Source organism: Camelus dromedarius, chromosome 17 (assembly GCF_036321535.1).
Source record: "Camelus dromedarius isolate mCamDro1 chromosome 17, mCamDro1.pat, whole genome shotgun sequence".
Lineage (NCBI taxonomy): Eukaryota > Metazoa > Chordata > Mammalia > Artiodactyla > Camelidae > Camelus > Camelus dromedarius.
Window position 1 is genome coordinate 44,423,188 of NC_087452.1, and position 23,501 is coordinate 44,446,688.

A 23,501-nucleotide genomic window follows, 5' to 3' on the forward strand; every position below is an offset into this window, starting at 1 on the left:
TATAAAATTGAAGTCTGCGAATCTGGAAAATACACTGAGTAATAGGCCTTGTCTGACTGAAGGTCCATTTTTTTGTTTGTTTGTTTTACTGATCAGATGGAGCCTATCTCACCCATTTGTTAGTCTCTCCACATGTGCTACTTGTTGAGTAGAAAAGTATGAGCCTCACTGATGGTGCCTCAGGGCCGTGGCATTTTGTTGGGTCATACGGTTGTTCATCAGCTCCCACCATCAGTTCTTACAAGGTTTCCCACTAAAGCAGTCCACTTTGCCTGCAGGCTGTGTTTTCATAGTATTGACATAAATTCACAAGAATATGTCCATTTGCCTGTTTTTGTTCCTTTATCACATCTGAGTGTGAAAAATATTTTTCACTCGTGCTTTAAAAGAGGGGGAGGGAGTCTGGTTTCCTTGCGTTAAGAATATTTTATTTAGCCTAAATTCCTTGAGAAAATATTTGATAAATTTTCAGATATTTGCATTGACAAAGGGTTGCATATTTTAAATTTTGTGAATTTGTCAAATTCACATCTGAGGTACAAAATGAGTACTTGAGTATTCTCAGGAAGCCAGAGAAGGGGTTCCATTTGAAGACTCTTCTTCTCTGAGAGCTCCCAATCCCCATTTTGATTAAGAAATCAAAAATGACCCTTTGACAAATTGGCCTTTATGACTGTGGACAAAAGATCATTTTCCAGCTTTTCTTTGATAGAAAGTCTGCATATTTTAAGATCTTAAAATATTTCATCAGAAAATATGTTGCTCCAAATTTGTTAAATATACTTCACTGTTCTTTCTTCAATTCCAAGATCAGTCTGCTGTAGAAAGGCCTCTGTCACAGGTGATCTCTGCAGAAACATGACAAGTTAAAGGTAGTCAACATTTAACACAAACTTTGTACTTGAGAGTTCTTGGTTTACTTTGAAACAACCCTTTTGGAAATATAGTCTTCTAATTTTTTAATGAGAAAAGTGACAAAGTCCCATTACAATAAGTGAAACAATGTAAAAGATTATAAAGAAAAGCTATTAAGTTTACTCCCTATAGAGGAAACAAAAGGTTTTCATTGTAAAGCATATCCCTTTCGATGTATATGTATTCAAACATGTATGACAAGATAAACACAGGTTTTCCCCCAACCCACTCCTTTTATAAAAACAAATGAGATTACACTAGATGCATTACTTAATAACTTGTTTTTTTACACTTAGCAAATCATGCCGTTCAGTGCACTTTATGTAGGTGTCAGGTATATAATAGTTGCTCAGATATTTGAATGCAGATCAGTATGTACATACATTCTTTAGTTAAAGGTATTATGAACTTTGTTAAACTGTTTCCCATTTGATGGACTTGTTTTTAATGTGGTTTTTTTTTTTTGCTACAATGTTTCAAAAAACATCCTTGCACACATTTATAACAATGGTGTTTTTGTTTTTGTAGGTTACCTTTTTTAAAGTGGGGCTGATGGGTAAAGAGTAGATACAATTTTGTTTTAGTAGATGTTGCCAAAATATTTTAAACAAGGGTGTTAGTCATTCATGATCTGACGGTAAAAAGCATCTGTTTTCTTTCTGGTACTGGATACTCTTGAGTCTTTCTAAATTTTGCCAGTCTAATGGAGAAAAATGACGTGTCTCTGCTGTAATTTGTATTTGCTTATCACTAGTAAGGTTGAACACATTTTCTTATATTTAATTTGCCCAATTTGATATTTGGTCGTTTGCCTTTTTCTTATCTTATTGTCACTCTTTGTGTATTGTACTTATATATTGCAGATACTTTTTTCCTATTTTTTTTTGCCATATTATGATTTTTGTTTTGTTTTTAGTTAATCTAATTTAGATGCCTTCTAATTTCTCTTCTGCTAATGATAGTTTTCCTTGTACATCCTAAGATTATATAACTATTCTTCCCAGTATTTTTCTAATATCCATAGTGTTTAATTTCTGTTTTCTCTTTTTTAACTTTAAAGATATCTTTAAAAATTTAGAAAATCTGATAATTTAATATGAAATTATACATAATAACAGGTATGATAGATAAACTTTTAGCTTCTGAGTATGTGTGAGCACACCTGTGTACCTGTGAATATCTTGATTGATTATATTCAGTATGTGTGATACTTACATGGAAAGCATTTGGCAATCCTATACTTAAAAGTTTAGTAATACAGAGAAAACTATTTGTTTCATAAAGCAAGTGTGATGATATTAAAATACTGGAGATGATGATGACTGATTTTTTTTTGTACTTTTGCTTATGGATGAATATAATTTCCAAATTTGGCCCTTTAAAAATAGGCTCCTTAGCAGATAGTGGTAATAGTTGCACAACCTTTTGAATATACTTAATGCCACTGAATTGTATACTTTAAAATGGTTAAGATGGTAAATTTTATTTTAATGTGTATTTTGCCAGAATTTTTTTAAAAACTCCCTTAAAACGTCAAAATTTTCTTATCTACTCATAGATTACATGTCTATTATGCATATAACTAAACCTATAATGTTCTTTTCAGAAAGTGTTTTTGTTTCATGTTTATTTGTAAAATGCATTTAATGCTGTTAACTGTCTAAATACAGTTATATAAATATAATGACATTTTAAAAAATTTTGTTCAAATGATGAAGTTTAGGTAGGTTTTTTGCACTTCCACTTTTTAACGTCAATAATGAAAATTGTCTTTATTTCAGCTTAAGAAAATTCGATCATTGCTTGTTGCTGGAGCTGCACAATATGACTGCTTTTTCCAACATTTACGCTTGTTGGATGGAGCACTTAAACTTTCAGCTAAGGACCTTAGATCCCAGGTGGTTAGAGAAGCTTGTATTACTGTAGCGTAAGTATATTCTTTGTGTGATAAGTATTTTTTATGAATGACTTTCATACTCATATTCAGTGTTCATTAAGTAACGCAGTAGCAGGATAACCCCCCCAAAAGTATACATATGAGCTAAAACCACATACATAAGGATTCAATTTGTATGATTTGGGGGGAAGAATGAATATAAGAAGAAAATAAGTAAGTCTGAGATCTCGCTATATTTAATTTTCTCTTTAAAATTTGGATATTAAGTTTTTTATTTCTGATATTTTAGCAATTATCTTGGGGTTGTAACATGCATCATTAACTTATCAAAGTCTAAACCTATTTCATATGTTTATATTCTTCCAAAATTTAAGGATAGTAGAACACTTAAACTCCTTTTACCACTGCTCCCGACCTGAATACTTTGTTGTATATGTTGTTGTCTAAGCAATCCTTTGAAGAGAGGGAGCACAAAGATGCCTACTGTTAATATTTCTACTCTGGATTGTTTTAGATGTCCTGGTCAGAACAGGAGGAAAAAAAAAACAGGAAATAGAAAGTATGAAGATTGTTAAGAAAAGGAACAAAACTGCCATTATTAATAGATGGTATGATTATCCATGCAGAAAACTACAAGAATTTATAAATTATTGTAATTAAGGGAATATATAGGATTGCTAGATACAAGTCAGTATACCAAAATAATTGAGTATCTCTCAATAGCAAAACAAAACAGAAATCCACAAAATGTAACTTGAAAGATATTCCACGCTGAGAATTCTGCCTCTTGCCATGATGCAATAACTGGTACAGGATTAGCCCTCTTGCAAAAAACTGGAGAAAATATGTAAGACAACTATTTTATGTGTAGTGGACAGCAGACAGAGCAGGACTGTGATTATTGAAACAAACAAGTCAGTTGAGCAGTATGATCAGCACGTTTTGACCTGGATACATTTTCTGGACCACGAAGAGGGAGAGAAACCCAACCAGAGCAAGGCAGTCTCACTGAGTTGAAGAAGAAACTGAGATTGGAGTTTCTGAAAGCTGAAGTGGCTAAAATTTGCAGGGCAGAACCCTGGAGAAAAGAGAGATGCACAGAAAAAGAGCTATAGAAATCTGCATGGGGATCCCATGAGGCTAGTTGAGTGCTCATCTGTGCATGTGAAAGGCACAGTTCCCTGAGGACTGGAGAGAACTACTGCTGCAAGCGAGTGGGTAAACAGCAATTCCCCGAGCTCACCTTGGCTGCTCTGACGAGGCAGACGGCAGAAAACTTATGAAGCACCCAAGGCATTCAGAAGAGACCCCAGAAAGGCTGTTGTACAGAAATAGTACTAAACTATCTCTAAAGTCAGGCTCCTCTAGACCCTGCCCCTCCCAATTAACTTATAATGTTCAGACTGATTCCCAGCTACATCATCTGCCCACCGGAACAAAACTAGTGCTCTTTAAAGAAAGACACCACCACCCAGGCACAGAATGCACCTCCCTGCTTCTGATTTGAGTTTCACATTGGAAAACTGAAGGTATAACTGAACATTAGTAAGTAGGCCTGAGTCTGAGTATCTCTTTGAATCAAGAACTGAATTTTTGGAGGTAACTGTATCCCAGCCATGTATTTTAAGTAAGATAAATATGTAGAAATTAACCAATACTGCAAGCATTGTCAGAACTGTGAGTGATTACAGCATTCTTCCTAAGTTTTTTAACTAAAATGATATAATTAAAGGCTAAATTGTTTAACTACAGATTTGAAGAGAGAAGATGGATGTCCTTCAGATCACCCAGCTAACCAGTGTATGATAGAGTTGTATTTTCAATCAGGAATTCTGAAATGCCACACCAAAGATGGCAGAGTATTTGGTCTAAAATAGTGGTAATACCATTAATAGAATATATCTTGAGGAATATTGATTTGAGTAAGATTTTGAAGTTATTTATAATATATGTTGAATTTAAGATTGATATGGGGCATCAGAATGGAAATATCTAATGGATAAAGACTAAAGATCAGGGCAATTAGAGCTGAATGTTTAACCTGTTATGTTAATGGTTAAATTCTGAAATCAGATGGCTTCTCCAAGTGCTGTTGCAAAGACACAGTAAAATGCCAAATGTCAGCTTTGCTCCGGACAGTAAGAGGACAGGGGAAAAGAAGGAAATGCATATTATCTGCACTTTCCTTTCTCTCTTTTGTTTTTCTGCCATTAGAACAGGTTAAAATAAAATTTTAAAGTTAATTCAGTAAAAGAATATTTTCAAATTATACGGTCCTACCTAGATTTAATGTTAAATTACTTTTAAAACAACACTTTTTGTTTTCTTTTGTAGTCATCTTTCAACAGTTTTGGGAAACAAGTTTGATCATGGCGCCGAAGCCATTGTACCTACACTTTTTAATCTCGTCCCCAACAGTGCAAAAGTCATGGCAACTTCTGGATGTGCTGCAATCAGATTCATAATTCGGGTAGGTTCTTTTTTCTTTTCTTTTCTTTTCTTTTCTTTTCTTTTCTTTTCTTTTCTTTTCTTTTCTTTTCTTTGTTCTGTCTTCTCTTCTCTCTCTCTCTCTGTCTGTCTCTCTCTTTCAGTGTACTTAAATAAATCATTGGTATTTTTTTAAACCCCAAGGGAAAATTACTTCGAATTCTTTTTCTGATAATAAAAGCAATACACAGTTATTATAGACTGTTTATAATACAGAGGATTACAAAGTAAATATGCTTGCATACAGAATATAATATATAAAGTATGCATGTACGTGTGTGTGGTTAATCATATTACAAGTAGTAATACGCAAATGTAAAACGATGAAAATGTTATAGGCAGTGGTAAAAGACGGCAGGCAAATTTTTAATATTTCTCATTATCCAGATCTTGAAGGTGCCCAAAAGAATAAAGTTAAAAAGTAAAACAACTCCCCCTTGAATTCTGCTCTTCTACAACTAATCACTCTAACCATTCAGTATGTTTTTCCAACTTCAATTCTATGCCTGTTCAAACTGTATTTGCTACAAAATGTAAATGTAGAGTTTATATTTTATATATATGTAAAGATAATGTTTTTTTAAACGTTATGTACTTGGGCAGCTTCCCTTGTCCATAATGTCTAAATGAGTTCTCTATTAAATGACGTAGCACCAAGTTGTCCTCACAGTTCTTCTCCCTGAAGTTTATGAAGTTCTTTTCCTCCATCCTTTACCAACATTGTGTATTATCAGTCTCTTAAAGGTTTTAATAATTTAATAAATGAAATATTCCATATTCTACTTTGCATTTCTTAGACTATCAGAGATGTTAGTTTTTTTTATTTTAATAATGTTTCTATGGATTGCTGCTTTATACTCTTTGTGCATTTTTTTCCTCACTGATTTCTAAGGATTTTTTTATATATTATAAGCACAGTCAGCCCTCCTTATCCATAGGTTCTTCATCTATGGATTCAGCCAAGCTCTGATTGAAAATATTTGTGAGGAAAAATCCCAGAAAGTTCCAAAAAGCAAAAGCTGGATTTACCTCCTGCTGGCATCTATTTCCATAACATTTACATTAAAACTACAACTATTTATCATTTACATTGTATTAACTGATAAGTAATCTAGAGGTGACTTAAAGTATATAGGAGGTTGTGGGTAGGTTATATGCAAATACTGCACCATTTTATATAAGGGACTCGAGCATCCACGGATTTTGGCTTCCTCAGCGAGTCCTGGAACCAACCCCCCATGGACACTGAGAGATGACTATATATTAATTCTGTGTTCTATATGTTGCAAGTATTTTCTACCAGTTTGTCATTTCTTCAAACATTATTAAAGCTATCATTTGTTATATATAGAACTTCAAGATTTTTTTTCCGTTGACACAATGCTCCTTTTGTCGTTTTTGTTATAGTTAAAAACAGCCTTCCCATTATAAAAACATTCAACAGTTTAAAACTTTCATAATTTTGTTTTTTAGATTTAGATCTAACTCAGTTTTATTTCTGTGTGAAATACAGATATCTAACTTCATTTTCCCCCAATAAAAAGCCAGTTGACCCAGTGGCATGTAATAAATTATAGTTCAGTCTTTTCTAATTTACCATTGTTTTCATATAGTAAATTTCCATAACTGTATGGGTCTGTTTCTTAAATGCCTTTTCAGTTTCTTTGATCAGTTTGTCCTCCTGTTAAATGAAGTTTTTTTCTAATACTGCTGTACCGGAAGGTTTTTTTCAGAAGTAAAATCCAATGCCTGTGAACAAATCAAAGAATCTATTTACTAAAATGGTCCCTTTTTTTTTTTCCTGTTTTAATATACTTTTAAGCTTCTCTAAATCTGGCACCTTCGTAACAGTGTTGGAAAATAGTGGAAATTATTGAGATCTCTGTTTAATCCCTGAGTTTAATGGGAATACTTTAAATACTGTGTCTGGGATGGGTTTCTATGGATACTCTGTACTAGGTTATGAGAATTTTCTCCTGTTCATATTTTGCTAAATTTTGATCAGTAATAGATGTGGAATATTATGAAATATCTGTTTAGTATCTTTAGAAATAATTGTCTCTCTTCATTTATCCATTGTCATTCATGAACTAGATTCTGCTTGGCCATTGTACATTATAATACTGCTAGTTGCAATTGGCTAATACTTTAGTTAAGATTTTGGCTTTTTTTTTTTCCCCAAAGACATAGCATATTAAAAAAAATTTTTTTTTAGGGTGGGGTATTTATTTTATTTGTTTATTTTGTTTTTAATGGAGATAAGTTGCATGCTAAGCACAATACTCTGCCATTGAGCTATACCCTGCTTCCCTCCCCCACTTTGGGGCATTTGTTTTAATATGAGTTTTTAATAAAATTTTCTATAATTTTCCTGCTTTACATATTTTGTTATTAGGATTTGCTGACCCTTAAAGTTATCTAATAACTTTTCTAATGTTTTAGACTAAGCATTCTTGCATTTCTTTTTGAAATGTTTTTGGTTATTTGTGTTTTCTCAGAATATCAATTTCACATAGATTTTAAGAATCTTTGACTTGAGGTTGTATACTATATTTTCTTAATTTAAAAAAAAAAGTCTCTTCCACTGTGGTTTTATTGCCATTCTTTCTTATTATACTAGTATATATATATATTTTTTTTAAACAATAACCAGAGACATTGTAATGGCTCTTTTATAAGCTTCAAGTTTTAGTTTCATTGGTACCAGTGGCATTCCTTAATTTTTTCTAGTTCTTTAGTTTCTGTATTTATGTTTCTTAATTCCTTTCTTTAAATTGATATAACTTACCCCGTTTTTTGTTTTTTCACCTTATTTTTGTGGTATATCCTTAGATAATTTGTCATAGTTTTTGTTATTTAATATTATAAGGCTTTTTCTGAGTTTGGCATTAGCAGCATTCAGTGATTTAGATTTACCATGTTCTCTCTATATTCTCAGTCTTTTAAAATTTCCATTTCAACTTTCTCTTTGAATTACCTAAGGATATTGTATGCATTTTCAGGTGGTTCTTTTGTGCTTATCACTTTATAATTTCATGACATTTTGATCAGAATATTTGGTTGTGTAATTTCTTCTTCAGTGAATAACCTGAATTTTGTTAGCATCCTAGTACATCATTAATTTATATAGGTAGTCTTTTCGAATTTGCAAAATATGGAATTTGTTTATAGAGTACTTTGCTCATCACTGAATCTAGCTTGATATTTACATTATTCAGATTCTTTATGGTCTCACTTTTTGAAAAGCTGCTTTATTTGGCAAATTCTTATTCTAGTTTTTATCAACTTCTTTTTTCTAACAACTCTTGCTTTATGTACTTTATGTATGGAGAAAGTTTTTGACTGTCACTGTCTTGAAATAGTATTTTCTCTTTCCTGTCTTTTCTGGGTTTTGTTCATTGTGCTTTCTTACCAGTTTCATTATTTTCTAAGACATTCCTTATTCTTTGTCAGTGTCAAGAATAAACCCTATTTTACTTCCCCTACCTTTTAAAAAGTATATAAAGTCACCCTCACAGTTACAGATGATGCATCCAACCAAACTACTGTTTTCTGTAGTGGTTGCACCAATTTACATTCCCACCAACAGTGTGGGAGGATTCCCTTTTCTCTACACCCTCTCCAGCATTTATTTTTTATGGAATTTTTTTAATGATGACCATTCTGATTGGTGTGAGGTGATACTTCACTGTAGTTTTGATTTGCATTTCTCTGATAATTAGCCAAATCAGGTGTATTGTTGTTGTTTTACATTATTTCCTGTTTTCTGTATTTTATTTGTTTCCCACGGGACAGTTTATAAGTTGTTCTGACTTGGTGTTTGGTTGAATGTGTCATCTGTAATTGTGAGGGTCACTTTTTATTTTCCTTTTGTACAGCTCTCCCAAATATGGTATAGCAGTAGTTAGGTTAGTCTCTCTCCCCATCCTTGCCACTGTGTTGGGTATGGGTTCATCACCGGTTGATTTCAAGGAGCTTATGAGAAAGAGGAGGAGGATGGTAGGTGAGATCTCCTATGTGGTGTCTTGTGCCTAGGGAGACTCCTTGGACTTTAACTCCACAGTAATGTTTGGGAGGTGGGTTATTCTGGATGCCCAATGGCAGCAGGGCCACTGAGCCCTTCCATGCTGAATGTAACAGTTGACTGATATTCAGGTCAGCACTCTGTTGCATTATCCTCATCCTGAAAAACATCAGGTCTGTGGGTGATTTTCCTCTAATTTTGGTTGAGTTAGTTGTGGCACACACTGCTGTGCCACTCACCTTCTCCTTTAGTGACTTGTTTCCCAATCCTGGAAGCACTGTTGGCAGGCAGTCTTTTGCTGCCAGCCTCTTTAAGGATTGCCTCAGCTTGCAGAGAGCTGCCTTTCCCAAGGTCTTGCCCTTTCTTGGTTATGGCCCACCGCCCACACCTGACTGATGTGGAAGTGTAAAGGTTTGGCCGTCTTAGACCAATTTGAGACTATTTTGAAGGGCCCTTTTTGCTCCAGAGCTCCCCAGTGGCTTTGAGCGAAGATATCCTTGGGCCATATCACAGATTGATTTCTTCCTCTACCCGCTCCTGCCTCCTTCTCCTCCCTCCCACAGGTGTTGATCCCAAGAGCATTTCTTAGTATCCTGAACGCTAAACTCCATCTCAGAGCCTGCTTCCTAGGTAACCCAGCCTGTTCCATTAGCTCAGAAGACAAATAAGTTCACTTAGGTTACTATTTTATTCTTATGACTATTACAAACTTTTTAGTGTTTGCTTCACTAAAGAACATAAAAATTACTAACAGAAATCAGAATACTATATATAGACTAGACTTTACCTGAATTCTGGAGAGCTGTGGTTCAGCCAGAATGAAAGTTCAGTTAAAGTCACCATTTCCCAGTGCATTCCCAGTGGTTATGTAGATTCACTCTGAAAATCTGCTTTGGTGATATAGCAGCTACTGTCTTCTACCAGCAGTAGCCATGGTACTTCAGAAAATAAGAGAATATATGCCTGGTCCTTTTAGTGCCCCCTCCCCCAAAAGTCCATTGTCCTAACAGTGTCCTGCAGTGAGACAATTAACTTGTCTCTGTTATTTAATATTACAACCATACCTACCCTTCTGAAACTATCGTTACTATTACTTTAATTTGGGAAAACTTTCTGACTGGTCTTAATTCTTTCAAAAACCTGACTTTGTGGTATTTTTGTCCTGTTCTCAGGTAACTAAATAGTTGAATGTAAGGCAAATAGAATAAGAGATTATGTGAAGTACACAGTATTTTTCAGCCTTCTCTAAATATCTTTTTCAGCATACTCACGTACCCAGACTTATACCTTTAATAACAAGCAATTGCACATCAAAGTCAGTTCCTGTAAGGAGGTAAGTTTTGAGGGAAAAATGTTTTTTAGTATAGCTTTATGTTGAATATTGCATTATGTTTAATTCTTAGTCAGGTGCAAACATTAGTTGCCATCAATTTCTTGACTTCTAGAAACCTTATTAAAATGTTTTATCTTATGTCACGTAAGAGAAAAGGAACAAAGTGATTATTATGACTACCTGTATTTTTCAGTTTTATCCAATTAAGCTTTGGTTTACTTGGGTCACTAATTGTTTGGTTTTCAGAGAGTATGGAATCTGGGGTCAGGCCTCACCTAGAGTCCTACAACTGCGACTGATTGATTGATGGTCCTACCTGGGGTGATTATTTAACTGCCCTGAACCTCGGTGTCTTCATATGTTAGTAGGGCTAATGGTATGGACCCCAGAGTTGTGAGGATTAAATGAGTTACGCACTAGTAGAATTGAGCATAGTGTTTGGCCCAGAGTATGCAGCCGTAACAGGTCAGTCAGTCAGAACTCCTCTCTCTCCTTATGGTTTCTACAATCTGTAATACCACCACTATCACCATCAACAATAAAGGCAGCAAAAGAAGCTTTGTGCACTTCGTGTTTAAGAAAATTGTAGAGAATGCTCTCCCTTTTTTATTTCATAAATGTGTTTGTTTAAGTACTTTGAATGTTAGGAAGAAGCTGAATAAGATATTACTATCTGTAAGTGATTTGGAGTGTTGGCGGAGGTTGCTTAATTACCTCTCTCTTATGTCAGGGGTTGGCAGGCAAACTGGTCGGATCTGTCCAACAATCTAGTTTTATACAGCCCACAAGCTGAGGCTGTTTCTTATATTTTTGAAGAGTGATTAAAAAGGTGAAAGGAAGAAAAATATGAGATGAGCCTATGTTGGTTTGCAAAGCCTGAAATATTTACTGCCTGGAATATTCACTGTCTGGCTCTTTACAGAAGAGGTTTACCAATCTCTGTCTTACATTGAAGAAAATGGTAATTGGAGAAATAGGAATGTGACAGAGAAGAGGAAGTCAGAAAAGGCATCATAAAATTACCTTGAAAATGGGGAGCTATTCAGTTCCTGTAAGGGAAGAGAGCAGGGCTGAACCTAAGCAGAAATGTAAGACTGTGCTGTGTGCATCAGATGGGCCACTGAGGCCGGAACACGTGATGAGTGGAAGGTTTCAGTAGGAAAAGAAGCCGGCTGGGGGTTGGGAGGGTAGATTGAAGCCAGAGTATAGAGGGCTTTGAATATCAGGAAGAGAAATTTTGACATTGTTTATCATTTAACATTGTTCATTAGCAGTTTTTGGTGAGGAAGTAATGTCATCCACCCTGGTTTTTATTCCAGTTATGAACAGTGATTAAAAGGGACAATGAGAAGCATTGGTTTAATTAAGTAGGATTTCTTATAGCTCATGTAAGAGAGGCAGAGTCTGAACAAAAGCTGTATTATAGTTGATTAAGGGAGATTTTATTCAGTAAATAAATTCAAGAGATTTCAGGTATAGAAATGAGACTTGACAATGGGTATGGATAAGAGAGGTGATGTCGGTGCTTCAGGCTGTGACCTCAAGTCAGAATGCCAGGGTTTAAGTCCCAGCTCTGTCACTTCAGGCAAGTTAATTGAACCTCTGTATTTCTCGTTTCCTAATCTGCATCATATGGGCTACAAGAGTAGATTAGAGAGGGTAGGAAGTTAATCTGTCCTTTGGGTGTAGTGTGTAAGTTGACTTCACTGCCTATGTAGAGATGTCTGTGGGCTGGTTGACACTTTGACTTGTTGGCTGAAATGAAGAACCAGTGCTGGAGATAAAGGCCTAGATGTGAGAAGCATAGCTGATGATCAGAGCCAAGGGTACAGATGACATTGCCTAAGAAAGACTATAACAGGGGAGTGGACTGAGATCAGCACTAACCAGGTGAGCACCTATTTAGGGCAGGTGGAGGAAAAGTGTTAATAAAGGAAGAAAAACAGGCCAGAACTGTGTCATCATAGGCCAAGAAAGAAGAGAAGCTCAAGAATGAGACAGTTGAAGAATCAGAACGGAGGGCTCAGCAGAAACACACAAATACATATGTATTTAAGGAAACAAGTGTAGAAATGGAAGATCCGTCACATCTTTCTTGGTCACCATTATGTATCTTTGGTTTCTACTGCATAGCAGGTGTTTGATGAGTATCTTTTAAATTAAATGAAATTTGTTAAATGTTATGTTTGGACAAACATTTTAATTTAAAATTATGGGGAACCCTTAAGGTCATTTTGAGCTATACAGCATAGGAATAGTTGGAGCCTTAAAAGTAAGTTAATTTGACAGTAGAGATATCTAAAAACATGTCTTATACATTAATTCAGGGGGCAAGTGAAGTATTGCAGAAGAAAGTGTTAGTTATAAGTTCATGTAACTTAATATAATGTTATAATGTTTAGTTGTAATTAACTTTTATTTTTCAGGCGTTCATTTGAATTTTTAGATTTATTGTTACAGGAGTGGCAGACTCACTCATTGGAAAGGTATGCATCGATTTTCCCTCTCCCTCCACCCTCACCTCCCCATTGTCACCAACTTTTTAGAAATTGATGGTATTGATTTTGCATTATTTCTCATTTTGCTGTAAAGTTGTTTGTACTGGTTTTCCTTTAAAGCTGTGGTGCTCCTCTCGTACATTGCAGCTGTGATGTTCTGTGTGGGGTGAGTGAGGGGCTCTTAGGTAGAATGGGTTCTATAATGGGTTATATAAGATACTCCAGGTTAAACTGGGCACATATTTTTAGAAGTATCTCTTGTCACATGAAATAGGTTTCCTGAGGTGCGGTTAATTAAGTAATGAGTGATTTAAGATAGGAGAAAAAGGCACTTCCTTCCAGAGGAAAGAGACTAAAAGAGAGAGAGGGAGACTGGTTGGAAAGTTTCTCCACACTAGCTGTCAGGAGTCGTTGGTCAGGTATATACTGGGCAGTGTCTGATGAAGCTCAGACATGAACAAGAGGAAGTTGGAGGCAGCTAGTTGGTCACTGGCTGTTTGCATATCTGTATCTCTCATTAGTTTCAAGTTTGAAGGTTGGGATATACATGCATTTACATTGAACACATTGCTGATTTTTATGGAAATCATTAAATGTGTTTATAACCCACTTTTGAAAAATAGAATTTGTTGTTGAATACAGGCATGATGTAATTCCAGGTTTTCTTTAAGTTCTTTTGTGGCAGCTACTATTCAGTTTGGTTAGATCATAGCTTATCATACCACTAACAGGTCACTTTCTATATTGGTAAGTTAGTGAAGAACCACACGAAAGTTTTTCTTCACTCATGAAAGATTTTAAATTTGAGTACTATATATCTGGACTCCATGTAAAAATAATTATATTCAGCTTTATAATGTTTGACATGTCAGAAGGAATACATACATGAATGAAATGTGTGGGGTGGATTATTAAGAAATCTTGAGATCTTGCATTTGTTATTACATGCTATTTTTTGCCTCCCCTGCCCCTCTGTGATTGATGTGTAGCATATAGGCAGTATCACTTTTGGTGAAATACATAGTTTTACACATGAATCTAAAGATGTTTTATTTTACAGACATGCAGCCGTCTTGGTTGAAACTATTAAGAAGGGAATTCATGATGCTGATGCTGAGGCCAGAGTGGAGGCAAGAAAGTAAGTCGATAATGTATTTTTGTGACAATTTAAACATACTTCGGTCTTTTCTTTGACAGAAATTTTATTGGGAGAGTGAAAATATCAGAAATGTCCCAGGTATTCTTGATTAGCTCTTTAGTAAAACTGAGATTGGTTTTTCTCCGTTATATCTGTACTGGATGTCTTAACAGATCACTTAGCATTGTCGGTTGTATATTCATCAGTATTCCTATTCTGTCATCACATACTCACCTTCGTTGTGAGCAGAACTAATTTATGGAGCGTGTATTATGTACCTGACACTGTGTCGGGCAGTTGGTTGTGTTATTTTCAAATCCTTAAAATGATCCCACAAATGTACTGTCTCCTTAGATTGGCAGCTGGTTTGGAGATTTGGGAGTTTACCCAAGGCCACACAAACTGTAAGGATTACAGGCAGGGTTTGAACTGAGATCTGCTTTTCTCAAAAGCCTGTATGTAGTCTTTCTACCAAAACTTGTTAAATTTAGAAAGTATTCACTTGATACATTGTGAATATGTTAAAAACCTATGGACTTAACAGCCTTCATTGTTCTTGAAAGTACACGTTACAGTTAATGTCTAGTCATGCAAAGTTACTACTTTAAAGTTTTTTTTTCTTTTTGTTATTTGTTCATTTGTTTTACAGGACGTATATGGGTCTGAGAAACCACTTTCCTGGTGAAGCTGAAACATTGTATAATTCCCTTGAGCCATCTTATCAGAAGAGTCTTCAGACTTACCTAAAGAGTTCTGGGAGTGTAGCATCTCTTCCACAATCAGACAGGTCCTCATCTAGCTCACAAGAAAGTCTCAAGTAAGGTCATGTAAATGATAATTACTGATTACCTTCCTCTCTGCACTCCCCCCCCCCCCCCACAGTTTCCTTAAGTTGTGTGGTTGAGTATTTGGCTGCTTTCACATGATGACTGAATATACTTATTTTCTTTGGTCTGTTGTCAAAGGGTTGGATTACATACTTGTGTAACTTGTCTTTAGGTGAAGAGTTTAATGATTCAAGTTTTGTTTCTACATGTTCATGTTGTGAAGATTGGAAAGCACTAATTTATATACTTTTCTTAATACCCCCAAAACAGTTCATGCAGTAAGTAGCTCATTTCTAGGGCAGTGTAGTGGAGGAATTATAACGGAGATTCAGAAGTCATCTTCAGAACCCTTACACAGAACTGTGTGACTGGTAAAAACTCCACTGTTTCCTTCCTCGCCTCTTGCACAGCTTAAGATTTCAGCAAATCCCTCAAGGGGGAAAACCACCTAGTATCTGTCTCAGTTCTCTGTAATCCACTCTCTTCATTATGTTGGCTACCTCGAACCCTGCTACCCTGACAGCCTTACCCCAACTTTCTCTCTCTTTAGCCCTGAGAGATTGCTAAGATCTCTGATACCTTCTCTACTCCCAGGCAGTAGCTACAAGTATCTGCAGATTTCCCCAGGGAAGAGCAGCTCACAGAATGTGAGCTTACCTCTTTGTAATTCCTGTCTCTTTAAGACCTTTACCCTACAAAGATTGCTGGTTGCCTTGGAAACTCTCTGGTCCAGGACTGGGACCAGGGTGAGAAAGGGAGACACCTGGGGTGCAGAATTCAAGGAAGCACTCACAGAGTTTTGTGAGAGATGTAGCAAATAAAGTTCAGTGACTTGTAAGTTTTCAGAGTAGAAACAGATTTGGTTTGATTTCAATAAAAATTATTGTAAGAATAATTATCTAAACTTCTGTTTAAATTTGTGATAAATTCTTCACCTCAAATGAGCTTTGTTGATTTTTTTCTTTACTTTTATTTACTGTACTCTAAAGTATATATGAATCACTAGAAGATCTTGTTAAAATGTGGACTCTGATTCAGTAGATCTGGAATGGGACCTGAGATTTTGTGCTTTTTACACACTCATAGGTGATGTCATTGCTTTTTGTCCACAGACCATACTACAAGTAGCAAAGATCTAAATAAGATATTTTATCTTACTCAACTGTAACATCTCTAAGCATAAATGAAATCGGTGAGCTTGAAGTGGTCTGCCTCAACCAACTGGAGTAACAATTTTAGGGGACAGTTATAAAAATAATATAATACTGGGTTTATTAACCAACTATCAAATTTACCATTTGATAATAACTTTTTAAAAAATTGAAGTATAGTCAGTCACAATGTATCAATTTCTGATATATAGCATAATGTCTCAGTCATGGATATATATACATATATTTATTTTCATATTCTTTTTCATTAAAGGTTATTATAAGATATTGAGTATAGTTCCCTATGCTATACAGAAGAAATTTATTTTTTGATAATAATAACTTAAAGAATATTTTTCAATAGCCTGAGATTAACCTCTCTTCTCCTCACATTTAAAATGTATAGATATATTTTCCAGATCCATATTACCTACTTAGTTGTATTATTTCTCTGTGGGCTGCAGAGTACCACTGTAATTAAAGATAAATAATCAGAAAAGATATTAAAGGAGATTCATTCTTTGAGATGATTGGAGCTATTTTGCTTTCTAATCATACATGTCATCCTCAGCAGTATCCCTAGCTTGGTTTCTGTTGCCCTGCGCAGTAATACTTCATAGCATTGTTGTAGATGATGTTATACCTACAGGGTAACTGCATGAGTTGCCAGTGGCCACAATCACTTTGACTTAGGTGAGAGAGGCTTTGGTTACACTGAATTCCCTATGTGCTAATAATAATACTACCTCTCTCTCCTTCTAAGTAAAATATCTCAGGATACAGGTGTTGGAGAGTACTGTTACTGAGTGCTCTATGGTGAGAGTAATGTAATGTGATGTGTGCTAAGGACCAGAGTGAACAAGAGCAACCTGGTCCCATTTTCTGTAGAGCTTACAGTCTTTATTCAGTGCTAGTTGTTTCATTTTTGCTTTATAGCTAATTTAAATACCATTGATAGGTGACAGCTGTTCCAAAGTGACTTGTAAAAGGGAAATTGAAATGAGAAGTACTTCTCAACTTTCAGAAAACTCAGTAGTATTTCATTAATTGTCATCAGAGGAGTGATAAATTACATCTTCTTACTAACTATTTCTTTTTACCTTGCAGTCGCCCTTTTTCTTCCAAATGGTCTACAGCAAACCCATCAGCTGTGGCTGGAAGAGGTAAATTGCCTTTTTAAGTAAGAGTCATAGTATATTTTACTTACTAAATAAAGTAAAAGTTACTATGTGAAAAGATATTATCACTGTGGGTCACATCAAGAGTTTAAAACATTTTAACAGTTATACTTTACAATTTTTAAAAGCACATTAGAACAGTTTAAAAGCTAAACAGTTAAAAGTAGGAGCTTTTAAACTGTTTTAATGTGACCCAAGTGAGAAAATCATTTTACCTAGTAACCCAATATGATACATATACACTGAACCTGTGGTTGTTTACATATACTACATATAATAGGTACAGTGTAGTGTATACAGCTGTATACATACAGTATACATATACTGTGTAGTATATTGTATACAAGTATACACATATAGTATAAGCTGGAGTTCCAGGACGCCTGCTTCCCCTTACTTGTGATGTGCACTTTGTTTTCTGTTGGGTTTCATTTCTTTAAAATGCTGTCATGACCCACTCAGTTGATTTCACAGCCTATTAATGGGTCATAACTCATAGTTTAAGTTAAAACTCCTCATTTTTAAAACTGAAAAACTAAGGCCAGGAATTTAGTGACTTAATTTGCATTGTCTAAGAGTGGCAGAACCTGCATTATTTTCTGAATAATCCTACTCCCAGCCTAGTTCTCCCTGCATTATTCTCATAGATAAAAAAAATTTTACCACTGTCATCTATTTATTTTGTATAGTGCCTCATTTTCATGTCATAAACATCATCTCTTCATCTACAGAACAGTCCTATGAATTTTACAGTGTGTAGTTATTTTCCCATTTTATGGAGGGGAAAATGAGGCAGAGAAATATTGAGAAAACTGTCCAAGAAGATTTAGTTGTGACAGCATTGAAACGAAGGCATTCTGTTTTTAAAATACTATGAAGTACTTTCTCTAGTATCCATTTGTCTACTACTTCCCTTTTGACCATTTGTCATCATGGATAGTGGTTTCAAGTTTATATAATTTTTATACTGTTTGCAGTGTTTTATATAAGTTACCTTTGCTTTGTGTTCCACAGTATCAGCGGGCAGTAGCAAAGCCAGTTCCCTTCCAGGAAGCCTACAGCGTTCCCGAAGTGACATTGATGTGAACGCTGCTGCTGGCGCCAAGGCACATCATGCTGCTGGGCAGGCGGTGCGAAGTGGGCGGTTAGGTGCAGGGGCCCTGAATGCAGGTTCCTATGCATCACTAGGTAAGACAGCTGCTTGTGGAAAATGGTACAGTGTTTTTTCCGTGGTCTCAGTGAACCATCATCAGTTTCAGTGAATGATGATGGTGATATTTTTATCATTTCTAATTCGTTCTTGCTAGCCAAGGATAGTCCATATGTTTTAATGATTCTGTACTTGGAATGTCATTCGCAGGTATCTAAACTCCCTTGTTTCCACTTTTTTCCCTGTTGTCCTCCTCATCATCTTAATCAAAGGACAATTCTGGATTCCATGATTAGCCTGTGGTACTCCCACAGTTCTTCACTGCTGCCACATCCAGCTTCTGATTCCTAAGGGAGTTTGGGCAGGGCATTGGTCTTGTCCCCAGCTTTCTGTTCTCTTTCTCCTACCTCTGTTCCTTGACCAAGAAGTTAAAGCCTTTTGGGGATCTGGGAAAACTGCAAAGCTTAATCATAGTCAAAGCCTAAACATAACATTCCCAAAATTATTCAGAGTTTTTTTATATCCATCAACCTTAAAAGTTTGAGGTTAGTTATCCATATTACTTATCTCTGTTTTGTGCTTCATTTTTCTTTCTCTTGGGTACTACTGGTGGAACAGTAGGCAGGCAGATACATCATTGGAACACAGTAAGAAGTGCAAAAATTCTAGGTATGAACATAGCACATGATAAATAAAGTTGGCTCAGCTGCATTGAGGAAAGGATAAGTTACTCAGAAAGTGGTGTTGAGACATGTGGCTTACAATCTGGTACAAAATCAAGTTAGAACCATATTCCACACCATATAAAAATGTATTCCAGATGGCTAAAAAGTAGACCAAAAACACAAAGCAACTTGATGAAAGCATAGTAGCTGAGTATTCATCTAATCTCAGGTTGGAGAAGGAATTCTTAAGCATAAAAGCCAAAAAAACATAAGGGAAAAGTCCCTCAGATTGAAATCTTAAGTGTGAAACTATAAAATCAAGTGGCTGAAAACTAAAAGGTTAAAAAGGTTTTGCTGCATATTTCAAGAAAAGCTAAAATATCAGGAAGTATTTTTATGTCTATGAACAAACAGATGAGTTTATTTTATAGGAAAAATTATACATATATCACAAAAAGCATACTTCAGAATTGTCCCCAGAACATCAGATGTTGAATCTCAGTTGTAATCAAACAAATGCAAATTGAAAGACCAGTAAATATAACAAGAAAGTTAATGTTAATATTAACTTAATGGTTAATACCGATAAGTTGATAACAGTAGTTACCAACTATTGATAAAGAATGTGGTTAAAAAGTGCTGGTGTCAGGTAATCATGGAACACTTTATCTAAGAGGCATTTTAGTAATACCCATGAAGCTTTTTAAAAATGTTCAGAGTTTTGAGCCAGTAATCCAGTGTTTCTATATAATTGTATCAAGAAATTTTTAAAATATTACATTTTTCTATTAATAGATGTTATTAGATTCAAATCCTTGATGTGTAGCAATGGGGGAATGATTAAGTTATGGTATAATTCTTATATATACTCTGCAGCCATTAACAAGTTATATTTTTAGGAAAGATCAAATGATACGGTGTACCAATGTGTGATGATTTCAGCATTTGGTATGAAATCATACATATATAAAGGACTGGACAAAGATGTCAACAGTGGGTTAATTAGTGCTTTTAATTTTTTTTAATTTATATAATTTATTGAGGTGAAATTCATAATCTAAAAACTAACCATTTTAAAATGAACAGTTCAGTGGCATTCAGTATATTCATAGTGTTGTGCAAGCACCACTTCTTTCTGGTTCTAAAACATTCATATCACCCAAAATAAAACCTCTTACACATTACAATGCTTTTAATTTTTTATAAAACTTTTCTGTATTAGAAACATTACCCTACTAGGAATGCAGCGTTATTTCAGTATAATGAAAATCACTCAGTATAATTTACCATATTAATAGAATAAAGGGCAAGAGTCAGATGATCACCTCAATAGATAGAGAAAAGGCATTTGACAAGTTACAACACCATTTCATATTAAAAAAAAATATACTCAACAGACTAAGGATAGAAGAGAACTTTCTGAACCTGATAAAGAACATCTATGAAAAATCCTCAGCTAGTGTATACATAATGATGAAAGACTGGATGCTTTCCCCCCAAATCAGAAACAAGATAAGGATGTCCACTCTTGTCCTTCCTAGTCACATTATCATGGAGGTTCTAGCCAGGTCAGTTAGGCAAGAAAAAGAAATAAAAGGTATCCAGATCGGGAAAGAAGTAAAACTGTTTGCAGAAAACTTAATCATATATATAGAAAATCCTAAGGAATTAACAAAGAAACTATTAGAGATTATTAACAAGTTCATCAGGGTTACAGAAGGCAAGATCAGTTTACAGAAATCAATTGTATTTCTAAGTGCTAGCAATGAACAATCAGAAAATGAAAGTAAGAAAACAATTCCAGTCACAATAGTATCAAAAAGAATAAAATACTTAGGAATCAATGTAACAAAAGAAGTATTAAGACTTCTCTAGGAAAAACCACTCTGGTTTTTCTCCTTTACTCTCACACACATGATGCTGCTGACACCAGATGTGTGGCTTTTTCACACCAAGCAATTTTCTGACAATAGCTGGGTGTCCTAAAATTCAATTCAATTCTGACACTAACCATAGTTAGCACCCACCTCCCAAGTTTAGAGTTCAGTCTGTTAAGACTCTCCATCCTCACTTCGGACATCAGTTGCAAGTCCAGGTTGTTACCTGTGTTTCTGACCAACTGGCTATAAATCAGAGGGTTCCTAGCCCCGCTCCTTGGGGTCAATTAATTTGCTAGAACTTTGCTAGAACTGCTAATTCACAGAACTTGAGAAAACTGTCCACTTACAAGATTACTGGTTTATTACAAAGGGTATTAAAGAGTATGAAAGAACAGCCAGATGAAGAAATACAGGGGGCAAGGTCCAGAAGGGTCCCAAGCCCAAGAGCTTCTGTTCCTGTGGAGTTGGAGTGTGCCACCCTTCCAGCGTGTGGGTGTGTTCAACAACCCCGAAACTCTCTGAATCTTGTACTTCTGGTGTTTCTGCGGAGGCTTTATCACGTAGTTATAATTTCATTAACTCAATCTCCAACCCCACTCCCCTTCCCAGAGAATGGGAGATGGGGCTAAAAATTCCAGGTTTCTAATCATGGTTTCATCTTTCTGGTGACCACCCCCCATTCTGAAGCTGTCCTGGAGCCCACCAGGAATGACCTCATTAGGCCCAGAACACTCCTGTCACCCAGGAAGTTCCAGGGGATTTAGGAGCTCTGTCAGGTACCAAGGTCAAAGGGCAAATATCAGAGCAAGAGGTACTCCTAGTGCTCTTATCACTTAAGAAATCAATCAGGATTTTAGGAGGTCTTTGCCAGGAACTGGAGGTGTATATATGTTTTATTTCACACTTGTACCCTGAAAACTACAACACATTGTTAAAAGAAATGAAAGAAGATCTAAATAAATGGAAAGACACCCAGGTTCTTTAAAGACATACATTATTAAGATAGGAAATTGACCTACAGTTTCAATGTAATCCCTTTCAAAAGTCCAGCTACCTTTTTATAGAAATTGGCAAACTGGTCCTAAAATCCATATGCAAATGCAAAGGACCCAGAATAGAAGAAGGAATCATGAAAAAGAAGAACAAACTTGATGGACTCAGATTTCCCAATTTCAAAACAGAACTTCAAAGCTACAGTAATCAAATCTAGGTGGTACTGGCATAAAGACAGACATATAGACCAGTGTAATAGAATTGAGAGTCCAGATATAAACCCATATATTTATGATCAGTTGATTTTCAACAAGGATGCCAAGATGATGCAGTAGGGAAAGAATTGTTTTCAACAGATGATAATGGAGCAACTGGAACAGCCACATGCCAAGAAATCAGTTTGGACCCTACCTCATACCATACCCCCAAAATTAACTCAAAATGGATCAAAGACCCAAATCTAAGAAAAAAATCCATAAAACTCTTTTTTTTTTTTTTACTTTTTTTTTATTGAGTTATAGTCATTTCATAAAACTCTTGAAGAAAACACAGGTATAAATCTTTGTGACCTTGAATGAGGCAGTATTTTTTTAGATAATACACCAAACACTCAAGCAACCAAAGAAAAGCTAGATAAATTGGACCTCATCAAAATTAAAAACTGTTCTTCAAAAGGCGCCATCAAATAAAGTGAAAAGGCAACACATAAAATGAGAGAGAACATTTGCAAATCACATATCTGATTAGGGACTTATATCTCAAATATATAAAAGAACTCTTATAACTTAGTGAATAAGAGGACATTTGATTTAAAGATAGGCAAAGGATTTGAATAGACATTTCTCTAAAGACAATATATAAATTGCCAATGGAAGCACATGAAAAGATGCTCAAAATCATTAGTCACCAGGGAAATACAAATCAAAAGCACAGTGAGATACCTCACACCCACCAGGATGGCTGTTATCAAAAAGATGGATGGTAACAGATGCTGGCAAGGTTACGGGGGAATTGAAACCCTCATACACTGCTGGAGGAGTGTGACTGGAGCCACTATGGGAACAGTTTGGCATTTTCTCAAAAGGCAAAACATAGTTACCATGTGACCCAGCAGTTCCTCTCCTAGCTGTGTACCCAAGACATATGACACATATGTTCTCATAAGAACATGTACATGAATGTTCATAGCAATGTTATTCATAATAGCCAAAAAGTGGAAACAACCCAAATGTACATCAACTGGTGAATGGTTAAACAGGTGTGTGCATACGGTGGAATGGAGTATTCCTCAGCCGTAAAGAAGAGAACATTACATAAAAATGAAGTACTAATGCTTGCCATGAGGTGGGTGGGCCTTGAAAACAT

The 23,501-nt window shown here is 35.4% G+C and overlaps 1 protein-coding gene across 50 annotated transcripts in view; it reads left to right on the forward strand.

Annotated features, from left to right (window-relative positions):
- CLASP2 (cytoplasmic linker associated protein 2) overlaps positions 1–23,501 on the forward strand; it is a 152,447-nt gene that overhangs the window by 67,693 nt on the left and 61,253 nt on the right. For all 50 annotated transcript variants that reach the window (XM_031469841.2, XM_031469849.2, XM_064496759.1 and 47 more), the window contains 8 exons: positions 2,697–2,842; positions 5,147–5,282; positions 10,586–10,656; positions 13,083–13,142; positions 14,215–14,292; positions 14,942–15,109; positions 17,378–17,433; positions 18,463–18,636. In XM_031469841.2, the coding sequence (XP_031325701.1) occupies positions 2,697–2,842; positions 5,147–5,282; positions 10,586–10,656; positions 13,083–13,142; positions 14,215–14,292; positions 14,942–15,109; positions 17,378–17,433; positions 18,463–18,636 (889 nt within the window). The remainder of the gene's footprint in view (positions 1–2,696; positions 2,843–5,146; positions 5,283–10,585; positions 10,657–13,082; positions 13,143–14,214; positions 14,293–14,941; positions 15,110–17,377; positions 17,434–18,462; positions 18,637–23,501) is intronic.